The sequence below is a fragment of the Epinephelus moara genome, chromosome 22, assembly GCF_006386435.1.
Source record: "Epinephelus moara isolate mb chromosome 22, YSFRI_EMoa_1.0, whole genome shotgun sequence".
In the NCBI taxonomy this organism is placed as follows: domain Eukaryota; kingdom Metazoa; phylum Chordata; class Actinopteri; order Perciformes; family Serranidae; genus Epinephelus; species Epinephelus moara.
Window position 1 is genome coordinate 13,859,504 of NC_065527.1, and position 12,405 is coordinate 13,871,908.

At 38.5% G+C, this 12,405-nt stretch overlaps 1 protein-coding gene across 11 annotated transcripts in view; it reads left to right on the plus strand.

The window, feature by feature from the left end:
- LOC126384120 (cytoplasmic dynein 1 intermediate chain 1) overlaps positions 1–12,405 on the plus strand; it is a 69,069-nt gene that overhangs the window by 52,648 nt on the left and 4,016 nt on the right. For all 11 annotated transcript variants that reach the window (XM_050035036.1, XM_050035034.1, XM_050035037.1 and 8 more), the window contains 2 exons: positions 2,793–2,933; positions 7,261–7,386. In XM_050035036.1, coding sequence (XP_049890993.1) covers positions 2,793–2,933; positions 7,261–7,386 — 267 coding nt within the window. The remainder of the gene's footprint in view (positions 1–2,792; positions 2,934–7,260; positions 7,387–12,405) is intronic.

Sequence of the window (12,405 nt, forward strand, 5' to 3'; positions counted from 1 at the left end):
TCTCTTAAGAAGTTAATTAAAGGCCTGCAGCACAGTCAGTTCAGGTGATTGTTAACGAGCGTCTGTACGCTGAAAATGAGACTGTACTCTTGATCTTCACTTAAGGATTTTTGGTGTGGTATCTTTTTCAGCACCGTTTGTGAGACGTTTTCTAATTTGAAGACAACGTCGCAGTCCCCTCAGTGTGTGGTTATGAAGTCTGGTGTGAAGCTATCGAGCTAGTGTGATGTTTGTGATGCAGCCAGGATGGAAGCAGTGAAATTATACGCCTCTGGCTGCTGCACAGATGAGATGGTTTGGATGGATCTCTCTGAAAGTCCAAGTGATGAGAGGTTTTCTGAAAGACAGGACATGCTGAGGTGTTGCTTGCAGTCCTGAAAAGTTACTTATAGGTTGTGTGAATACTGGGGGATTTTATTAGACTTTTATAGCCAGGTCAGAAGACGCAGGCTGACAGATATTTTAGCATCAATATCCAAAGCATTAAATGCCTTACCTGACTTGCATCCATTTATTTTTCCAAGACCTAGCATGTTAACTATCAGTATCCAGTGCGTCAGTGATGGTTTTCCAGTTCAAACGTGCTAGAAGCTCCCCAGGAAAGATAATGACAACCAGTTACTTCACGCGCGGCGCCACAAGGATTAAGTTTAATTTTAAGATTAGTTTTAAGACTTGTTGCTGCAGATTATTTACCCAAATCACCTTATTTAAGATGGTTAGATTATGGACAGACTGCAGTAAAACAGTAGTTTACATTTTAAATAATTAGACTTTATTCATCTCATCTGCTATGTGATGTTGAAGTGTATGGCCAATAGGACATAGTGAAGAAAGATGGCCTGAAATTACATTAGGGCAGATTGTCAACAATGTTTTTAAATACAATTTGGTTGTGGGAAATACAGGCTTTGAGCTAGAGGGTGTGTAAAAGTGTGTGTTTGGGGACATGGACTAAAACAAGGAGAGCATAAGAGAGAGAACATAAACAGGATTTGCTCAGCTGATCGAATGTTGAAACTGTGAGGTGGAGAAAAATGACCTCTGCTGTCACCCCGCCGGCTGGAAAACAGGTTCAGTCGAGGCTTGAAATTGGCTCGGCTGTGTGTGTGTGTGTGTGTGTGTGTGTGTGTGTGTGTGTGTGTGTGTGTGTGTGTGTGAGTGTGCACTGCTATCTTGTCTGCAGGTCTCACAGCCTTTCAGAACAACTGTGGAGAGAGAGAGTAAAAGGTGATAGAGAGAAAGAGGAGGAGGAGGAGGACAGAGGGAGAGACTACATTCCTTCATTTGGTCTTCCAGCCAACCTGTCTCCTCTCTTCCACCCCTCCCACTCTACCTGTCAGGAATGCAGTTTGTGAGCCTCTGGAATCCTAACAGCCGCTCTGACAGATGGGGATACACACACACCCACAGACTCATACACATACACGCACACATACACTCTGTTTGTGTTAATCAACTAATTTAAGTTGTCCACATCCATATATATATATATATATATACATATATATATATACGTATATATATGATATGCAGTACCATACTGTAGAGATCTGGCAAGACCATTTTAACTGTGGGAGTTACTCAGGGCAGGAAGGATGGATATTTAAAGAGCAGTGGATTCAGTGTTTGAAGCAGGGCTCCATTCATTCCTATGGAAGCTGTTCAGTGGCGCATGAAGCCAAACAATTTTGTCTCCTTTGGTATAAAATCACCCAGATCTTCCGCATCAATGGGCCCATAGAGCGAACACACTCGAGACTTCAATCATTCAGCTCTTCTAGACTGTGAATTTGTATCAGACCAAGTAAATTCTAATAGTTAAATGAGTCATTATGTGGATGTTGTGACGCTCACTGATTCATAGATGTTTCTTTCACCATGTAAGTCCATGGGAACAAGTTTTTTTTGTCCCAGAAGTTGTAGTTACATGGTTCGACCACCATGTCAAATTGGCTTCAAAGTCTAGTGCACTTCTTGGGCGCCTGGGCAGGCTTTATAGCAAATCAGAGATTGAATCTTTTATGATTTTTGCGTGATAATCGTGTGATCCTGTGACTCTCACAAATCCAGCTGCGTCACAGACTATTGTAATATGGGCAGGCATGGAAGAAAAATGTACTTTATTGCAATTTAGAAACGGTGCAACCATTAAAAGTTTGTCCACCAGAGAGCATTGACAAGTCTGTTTTTGAAATGTAAGACATCCCGCTCACCACATGTCTCGGACATAATTCTTTAATAACTTTTGTTCATGTTGAAAGATGACTGTTTGCTGATATATCTTGATAAGCTTTCATTTTGTACTCTAAAATGCTAACATTGGTGTTGGCCTGAAAAAATCCTGTATCAGTCAGGCTCCACAGGCACACACACACACACACTCACACACATCCTATCCTCCGTCCATTGTCCACCCCTCCTTTTCCTCCTGTTTCCATCTCTTCCCATCTCTCCCTCTCTCTCAGACAGCTGTTGTGTTGAGGTTACAGTACACCTTGTGGAGAGGCCCTCCCTTTCATCTCTCCCAGCGGTTTTATGGTGCTGTGTGAATGTGCTAGGCTTTTTAATTAGGCTCTGCACCCAGACAGGCCCCAAGGCTGAGGCAGCGCCACTCTGTCTGAAGCTCACTCACTCCCTCTCTCCATTCCTTCTCTCTCTCTCTCTCTCTCTCTTTTCTGTCTATCTCCACTGTGTCATCTTCTGTAACCCAGAACTCTCTCTCTTTCTCTCCACAGTGCCTTTTCACACCATACACACTTCCATAGATATCCTCTTTTTCTCTCTTTCAGCACAACAAGCCTCTGTACTCGTTTGAGGACAACGCCGACTATGTGTATGACGTCATGTGGTCGCCTGTACATCCTGCGATCTTCGCCGCCGTGGATGGCATGGGCCGCTTAGACCTGTGGAACCTCAACAACGACACTGAGGTGTGTGTGTCTCTATACACAGTGCTGGGTGAATATAGGTGATTATGGGTGTGTTTTCTGTGTCATCTCTTTGTGTGTTAGTGTGCGTGTGTGTTTTTGGTGTCCTCGGGGCCTGTTGCTGGGCCTCAGCCCGAACCGCACAACCAAATACCCAAGCCTTTTCCCTCCCATCAACCTCCCCTCACCACCACCAACCCCTCCACATCCCTTTCTACACACACAGACACACACGGTTCAAGATTCCCCTGTGGGCGTTTCCCACAGCTCTCGCTTTAAATCAAACTGGGTGACAGCTCCTCATCCCAGCTCCCACCCAGACGTCCCGCTAACATTCCTGCAACCTCTGTCCAATGTTGAGGCAACCTCAGGACCCCACCACCTCGTCTCATCTGCCTCCCACACTCTGTTCCATCAGTGAAGTACACAGATGTGCAGGAGACCACGAGTCAGAGAGCCCTAGCCCTCAGTCCGCAGTCCCATGCTGGAGATGAAAATAATAAAAGGAGAAAGTTCAGGCCACGGGTTTCTCTGTGCTGTGGATTTATTTTCAGAAGAGAGCATTTGAGGCCAGGGAAGAAAGATCATCTTATTATTCAGTTTAATTATAGCACAAACTATTGAATAAAGTATAGCACATATAGGCCTAGTCCCACTTCTTATTTTTAACCTTGACCCTTGTTTTCAAGTGTCCCTTTGGTTGAAATTTTTCGCTATGACAGTGATGACAGTGAGCAAAATCTGGCCTGCGATAGGGTTCTGGGTGGCCCGCCGACCTTTTTCCAATTCACAATGAAAGTAAACTGATTCACAATGGGAACTTTTTTATTTACTTTTAATATAATATCAATAAGGTGCCAGAGTGTATAAAAAAGCACCAAAATAGAGCTTGTTTATTAAAAAATTATCAGAGGAGGATCCCTCTGCCCCCCTAACAGAAGTCCGAGTGAAGCCCCGAATGTCCTCAAATCCGAGAAACAGCCTTGTGTACACCTGACCTGTGTGGGGCTGCTGCAACTGAATTCATCTCTTGGCAAAGATGAGTGAAGACAAATGTAAAAAAGTTGAAACCAGGCAATTCATTAATTATATATATTGATTACTATTAATGTTTGTTAATTAACTGCCCCCTGGTCTCTTTCCATTTGTTACAACTTTAAAAGCAAGTTGAGGATCCCTCCCCTATGAAATAAAACAACCCTGATAGGTCCTCAGTAGTCATCGATGGCATTTATGTAAACAGGCCCAGCTATGGCAATAATGGTATTATCACAATGGCATTTTCCATTTATCCGATGGAAATGTTAAAGCATGGGTTTGTTCACATCTTACATTTTAAACAAGTCACCAAATAAAAAAGAGCGCTGCTTCATTACCAGGCCACTAGCAGTGCTCTGTAGGCTAACGTTAGTAACCCGGGCTCCTACCCTGCCAGTCTGCACTGTTATAGAGCAGCGATAACAAGTGCAGCAACTTCACCACTGGACCTAAGTTAAATTTCGGCTGTCATATGCCATTAAAGACAGGGGACTGCAACATAGGAACATGTTGAGATCGGGATTGTCATGCACAAATCAGCAATAACATCGTAACGTTAGCTAGCTAGTTAGCTACTGAGGCAACAGCATACTACTAGTGGTTCTTTTTTTGTTATGCTGCTATAAATACATTGAATCAACATTAAAATAAAAAAATAGGATGGTTATTGTAATTTTTAAAATCTTAATGACCAAACGAAACACATTGTGTTGCTTGAGCAGCCATCTTGCCGGTTATTTCTCATAACACACTCGCGTGAAATACATCAGTTTGGAGGGCCATGTCACCCTAACACTTCGCCCTACCCATCTATCAGGGTACCCTACCGCTAGACATGAACACACAAAATGGAGGGGTAAGGGGCGTATTTGGATTGAGCTGTAGTTAAAAATAAATTAAATTACACACCTGTTTTTCCAAAACAAAAGCAATCTCACCTTAATTATTTGTAGTAATTTTATTCTACAAACCATATATGTTTTGTTTGCAGTTTCTTACTGATTAAAGGAATTGTTTGACATTTCGGAAGATAAGAAGCATATCTCCCAAACTATTGCTTTAAGTAAGAAAAAGTTGCATTACAGTGAAAGATATCTTGAGTCTGAAAACCATACTTCTTTGCAACTCTGATATGAGAGTGGGTACCAAACCTTTGATCACTCAGGTAAAAGTAGGGATAAAAGGATCCTCCATTCTCCTTCTCTCTTGGTTTCCATGGAGACAACACCCATAGTGCCTTCAACCTTAATACAAGTCTGCGTCTCCACAGATGCTCTGCTCCCTCTCTCATAATGCCCTTTCACTCTCCTTCTCCTCATTTTCTTGCAGCCCCTTCGCACCGTCCACATATACAATTCACTTCTCATCTCCTAGAATTTTGTTACATCTCAGTTTCATTTAAACTCTCCCTCCTCTCCTCTTGTTTTAACCCCGACACTTAGCCACTGATCCCATCACTAGTGCTGTGTCTTCCCTCTGCAGCACAGATGACAATTTTCCCATGCTTCCCTCAACAGCGGCCTTTTCACAGACGGAGGAAGAGTTCATTATCTACGGCCTAACTTGGCTAACAATGTGCTTTATGAGAAACATTTGCTCACACACACACACACACACACACACACAAACACACACACACACACACAAACGGATGTCCCAAACACATGCACACACATTCACTCATACACAGTCAGTCTAATAGCAACAGACGTCCATTGTTGCCGTCATATTAAAAACACACATAACGACACTAGCGGAGCAGTGCGGTGCGCCTGGTTCTCATTTCCAGCACACGCACACAGACATATACAGCCAATTTAGAGCGCTCAGTTCAGATCCACTCGGGCGGAGCGGTGGAAGCTAGCAGGCTAATGGCAGTCAGTCTGTGGTTAGCGCTGCTTTAAATACGCAGGAGCTCGGTGTGTGAGGCGACATGATGCCAAGGCCTCTGTCTCCACTGGTGACATGTGTCAGACTCGCCTGCCACATGTCAGGAACAGTTTATGGAAACGCTGCAGATGGTTTTAGGTTTCTAAAGGTGCAAGCACGAGCACTGGTGTTTACTAAAAAGAGCAACAGCTCACCCACAACAGCAAACATGAGCACAGTTATTATACAGTAAAGAGCAATGTGTGTGTCCACACGTGAATGAGTAGTTGTAAATTTGACAGCTATGTTTGTCTAACCTCCTGGGTATTTGGATCAAGCTCTGCTGTCGATGTAGTAAACTCCTTCTGTAAATTTGACTATAATGGCATAATGCTCCCATTTTCCAATAAACATTAAGAGGAATAGCTTAAACTGTAATTAAGGTCATCAAATAAAAAGAAATAAGGGCTCCGGAGACATGGTGTAAATATAAATCTTTATTTCAGTGCATTTTGTTTAGAGATGGAAGGAATTAGATTTTTTTTTTTTTTTTTTTTCAACGAACAAACAAACTCACATTCAGCAGGCTACATTTATCAACAAGGAAAATATAAAATGGCAAACTCAAACAGCAGCTGTAACCAAGAAAACAAAACAGTTTTAACACCACTGGCCTGCAGGCGGCAGGCTGGAGGTGTTGTTGTTTTGATGGATGTATTGTAGGGTTTCATAAAGGTTTATGTGCTTTGTTACAGGGTCACATAGTATTTTATTTCTAGAGTGAACAATGTGCTGTGTCCTCAGGAAGAAAACAGGATTGAGTTTGAGGTCTTGCCACTTCCTTATCTCAATATGTTGTTTACTATACATATGTAGGTCAGCTCGAGAGTTAGGGTTGGAGGAGGTTATGCAGACTCATAGGGATGGGGGGGCAATACATCTTATTTATTTATTTATTTATTTATTGAAAGATTGTAATCACTCCTTGTTGTCTTGTTGTTCTGTTCTGTTTTAAGTGTGTTTACATTATGTTTACTGTGCTGTACCACAAATTGCCCCTTTGGGGATGCTAAAGTTTTTTGAAGTCTAAAACCCTGTCTACACTTACACATATATATATATCTTTGAAAGTGGGTATTTTTCTCCTCCATTTAAAAAACTAATTCTGTCCACACGACATTCATTGTACAAAATATCTCCGTCTGCATCAGAACACAAAAATGTCTCCAAACACGCTCCAGTATTAGCCGTCTTTAGCAGTCTCCCCTTGTCACTAAGGTTGTAAGGTGTACAGACTAAAGTCACCATTTTAAAAACACCTACTGGAGATATGTATGTAATGTAATGTGATCTATATGTGGAGGTTGAGATGTTTACAAAATTACAATAACTGAGCATTTCGTTTTCATTTGTTGCCCATCAGGTACCAACTGCCAGTGTGACGATCGAGGGCGCTTCGGCCCTCAACAGGGTCCGCTGGTCGTCTGGGGGAAAGGAGGTGGCTGTGGGCGACTCAGAAGGTCGAGTCTGGATCTACGATACTGGAGAGGTACAAATGATAATCATGTAGTTTTTAAAGGCTTTTTTCCTTTATTGTGAGGACAGCCAGATAGACAGGAAAGGTAGGACAGGGAGGGGGGATGACACACAGCAAATGGCCGCAGGTTGGAGGGAGCTCAGGCCACTGCAAAGGACTCAGCCTAGATGGGATAGTGGGTAAGCTAGAGGTCGCCCCATAATCATCTAATCTCAAAGTGGATGAAACACATTTTCACTCTGAAGCAGAAGCATACTGCGTGACTGTGAACAAAATGTGTTTTGATTCCCAGAAATAAAGGCAGAGTGAGCACTCCTTTTTGTCAGGTACAATCTTTATCATTTCAGAAAATTAACTCTGGCATTTTAAATAGTGATGCTTCTCATGTAGTGTTGATATTTTGGCAGCATCCACGGGTTTAACAAGATCAGCTGAGTACATTGTTGTTGCATTCGCTGTAAGTGCTGCAATGCATGGAGCTGGTGGTTCTCGCGGGTTTACTTTTCAAACAATCAAAGATTTAATTACACCCTAGGTACCAAAAGCGTGAGTGAACTACAATGACCAAAATTTATTGCGTCATTGAAATGAAGTTGTACTACATGTAGATTGAGAGATTTTAGTGCCTGAAAGTTGAGTTACTGGTCGTAGTGAATAAAACATGAGCTAAATGAAATGAATTATGATTTACAAATGTATACTTGCATTTCCCCAGAGTACATACTGTAGTCTTGTGTTTCATGTAGGTTTGGTCCACTGACTTTGGCGAAAGACATGTACTATAAGAGGAGAAACCTCCACATGCGCCACAACCGATCATTTTAGGTCTTTTAGCTCTGTGTGTTTACCCAACTGTCAGCATTGCCATGAATGTATGTGTTTGATTTTTTTTTTCTCCCCTCCCTCTTTCGTGTGTCCCTGTAAAATGGCCTCCACATGACTTTACCATCACCACAAAGCGGCCAACCACCCTGCCTGTGCCTGTATGTTCTCTCATGTTTGCAGGGCTCTGGTTAGGATCCCCATGTGAGGGCGCGTTAGCCTAGCCGCCGGGCTAATTTTAGCATCTTTTTGTTGTGTGGTAAGTTGGAGAGAAGCTTGGCTGAGCTGGTGGCCTCCGCGCTGGGTTAATGGTAACGAAGAGTCATCAATAAAAGTGAGCTGGGTTGAAAGATTTTATGACTCCAAAGAGGAGTGTGTATGTGGTGGTGGTGATGGGGGTATTTACTTCACTAGAAACTTCCCCCGTATAGCTTAAACCAGGAACAGCATGTGAAAAAAGAGATGCCAGCGGTTCCATGAGAGCAGCAGCAACCCTTGAGATGGTTCCAGGAAGGCAAAATACCAAATTCTTTCATTTCAGTATTATTTTACTCAGTACAAACTAGTCTTAGGTCATTTATCAGCAGGGATCAGGACTGTTTTGATTGGTCCTCTACTGTACGGAAAGTCCAAATCATAAAACAAAGGTTTTTCGGATGGCTGCCACGGGGAAAGAAAACGCTAGTAGATCAGGGTTAGTGGCTCAATGCTGCTCCGTGACATGAAAATGTTTTGGACCTGCTTCTTTTTAAAGCCTGACAACACTAAATCCCACAGTGTTTCTTTGACACTTGAGCTCGTTGGAGTCTGTTAAAATGCAGTGAACGCTCGGCAACATATACATGATGTTTTGTCGGAGCCCCCTGCTGCGGCCAGCCCAGCTCTGTGGGGGGTTGGGGGGTTCAAAATGGCTGCCTCCCTCCTCCTGGTTCCTGTTTAATTACAGCCTGGCCATGCAAAGCGGTTACAGACAGCTTGGGTGGCAGCCGCAGCTTTGGTCCCACTCATTCTGACTCCCACAGTGTACGACTGCAGCTAAACACTTAGAGAACACTCAGTTTGACATTCTGTATTAGCCTTATGGTCAGTACAGTTCCTGTGAATCTTCTCTGGATTCAGCACTTTGATCCAGACTGAAACATCTCAACTACTGACATATTTACTATGCAATACATTTCATTTTTTAGATGATTAGACTTTTTATGACATTTTTCATGACATAATATGATAGACATTTTTAATTAAATAGTATACTAAGTCTTTTTTATGTTTATTTTATGTTAACTCTACTAAGGCTTTTTTAATGACATACTATACAAAGACTTTATGTGTTTTTGTTATTGGTTTTTTTTTTTTTTACAGCATACTAAACTAAGATTTTCATGACTTTTTTACGACTTTTTTATGGCATACTAAAATAGGACTTTCTTCTTAATTTCTTTTTGTTATGACTTCATGTTATGACTTGCTATATTAAGAAATGTTTAATGTCATAGTATGCTATGACTGTTTAATAATCATTTTAATGCCATAGTTTACTGTACTATAATTTTTTATGACAAAGTATACAAAGACTTTTTTTTATGACATACTATACAAAGAATTTTTTTCTGATTTTTTTTTTACGACATACTATACTAAGATTTTTTTCAGATTTCTTATGACATACTATACTATGACTTTTTTCTGATTTTTTATGACATACTATACTATGACTTTTTTCTGATTTTAATCACATTCTATACTATGACTTTTTTTTTCAGAAATTTCATGACATACTCTACTGTGACTTTTTTTTCTGGATTTTTTATGACATCCTATACTATAACTTTTTTCCTGATTTTCTATGACATACAATACTAGGCCTTTTTTCTGATTTTTTATGACATACTATACTATGACCTTTTTTTATCACATTTTCATGACATACTATACTGTGACTTTTTTCTCATTTTTTATGACATACTATACTATGACTTTTTTTTATCACATTTTCATGACATACTATACTATGACCTTTTTTTATCACATTTTCATGACATACTATACTAAGACTTTTTCTTCAGATTTTTTTATGGCATACTGTGCATAGACTTTTTTTCAGATTTTTTACGACAGACTATACAAACAAGTTTTTCAGATTGTTTTATGACATACCATACAAAGACGTTTTTCTGATTTTTTTATGACATACTATACTATGACTTTTTTTTCAGATTTTTTATGACATACTATACTATGACTTTTTTTCTGATTTTTTATGACATACTATACTGTGACTTTTTTCTGATTTTTTATGACATACTATAAGACTTTTTTTTCCCGATTTTCTATGACATACTATACTATGACTTTTTTTCAGATTTTTTATGACATACTATACTATGACTTTTTTTTTTCAGATTTTTTATGACATACTATACTGTGACTTTTTTTCTGATTTCCTATGACATACTATACTAAGACTTTTTTTCTGATTTTTTATGACATACTATACTGTGACTTTTTTCTGATTTTTTATGANGACTTTTTTTTTTCAGATTTTTTATGACATACTATACTGTGACTTTTTTTCTGATTTCCTATGACATACTATACTAAGACTTTTTTTCAGATTTTTTATGACATACTATACTGTGACTTTTTTCAGATTTTTTATGACATACTATACTATGACTTTTTTTTCAGATTTTTCATGACATACTATAAGACTTTTTTTCCCCGATTTTCTATGACATACTATACTATGACTTTTTTTCCAGATTTTTTATGACATACTATACTATGATTTTTCTATTCAGATTTTTCATGACATACTATACTGTGACTTTTTTTCCGGATTTATTGTGACATACTATACTATACTATGACTTTTTTCCCCTGATTTTTTATGACATACTATACTATGACTTTTTTTCCAGATTTTTTATGACATACTATACTATGATTTTTCTATTCAGATTTTTCATGACATACTATACTGTGACTTTTTTTCCGGATTTATTGTGACATACTATACTATACTATGACTTTTTTCCCCTGATTTTTTATGACATACTATACTATGACTTTTTTTCCAGATTTTTTATGACATACTATACTATGATTTTTCTATTCAGATTTTTCATGACATACTATACTGTGACTTTTTTTCCGGATTTATTGTGACATACTATACTATACTATGACTTTTTTCCCCTGATTTTTTATGACATACTATACTATGACTTTTTTTCCAGATTTTTTATGACATACTATACTATGATTTTTCTATTCAGATTTTTCATGACATACTATACTGTGACTTTTTTTCCGGATTTATTGTGACATACTATACTATACTATGACTTTTTTCCCCTGATTTTTTATGACATACTATACTATGACTTTTTTTCCAGATTTTTTATGACATACTATACTATGATTTTTCTATTCAGATTTTTCATGACATACTATACTGTGACTTTTTTTCCGGATTTATTGTGACATACTATACTATACTATGACTTTTTTCCCCTGATTTTTTATGACATACTATACTATGACTTTTTTTCCAGATTTTTTATGACATACTATACTATGATTTTTCTATTCAGATTTTTCATGACATACTATACTGTGACTTTTTTTCCGGATTTATTGTGACATACTATACTATACTATGACTTTTTTCCCCTGATTTTTTATGACATACTATACTATGACTTTTTTTCCAGATTTTTTATGACATACTATACTATGATTTTTCTATTCAGATTTTTCATGACATACTATACTGTGACTTTTTTTCCGGATTTATTGTGACATACTATACTATACTATGACTTTTTTCCCCTGATTTTTTATGACATACTATACTATGACTTTTTTTCCAGATTTTTTATGACATACTATACTATGATTTTTCTATTCAGATTTTTCATGACATACTATACTGTGACTTTTTTTCCGGATTTATTGTGACATACTATACTATACTATGACTTTTTTCCCCTGATTTTTTATGACATACTATACTATGACTTTTTTTCCAGATTTTTTATGACATACTATACTATGATTTTTCTATTCAGATTTTTCATGACATACTATACTGTGACTTTTTTTCCGGATTTATTGTGACATACTATACTATACTATGACTTTTTTCCCCTGATTTTTTATGACATACTATACTATGACTTTTTTTCCAGATTTTTTATGACATAC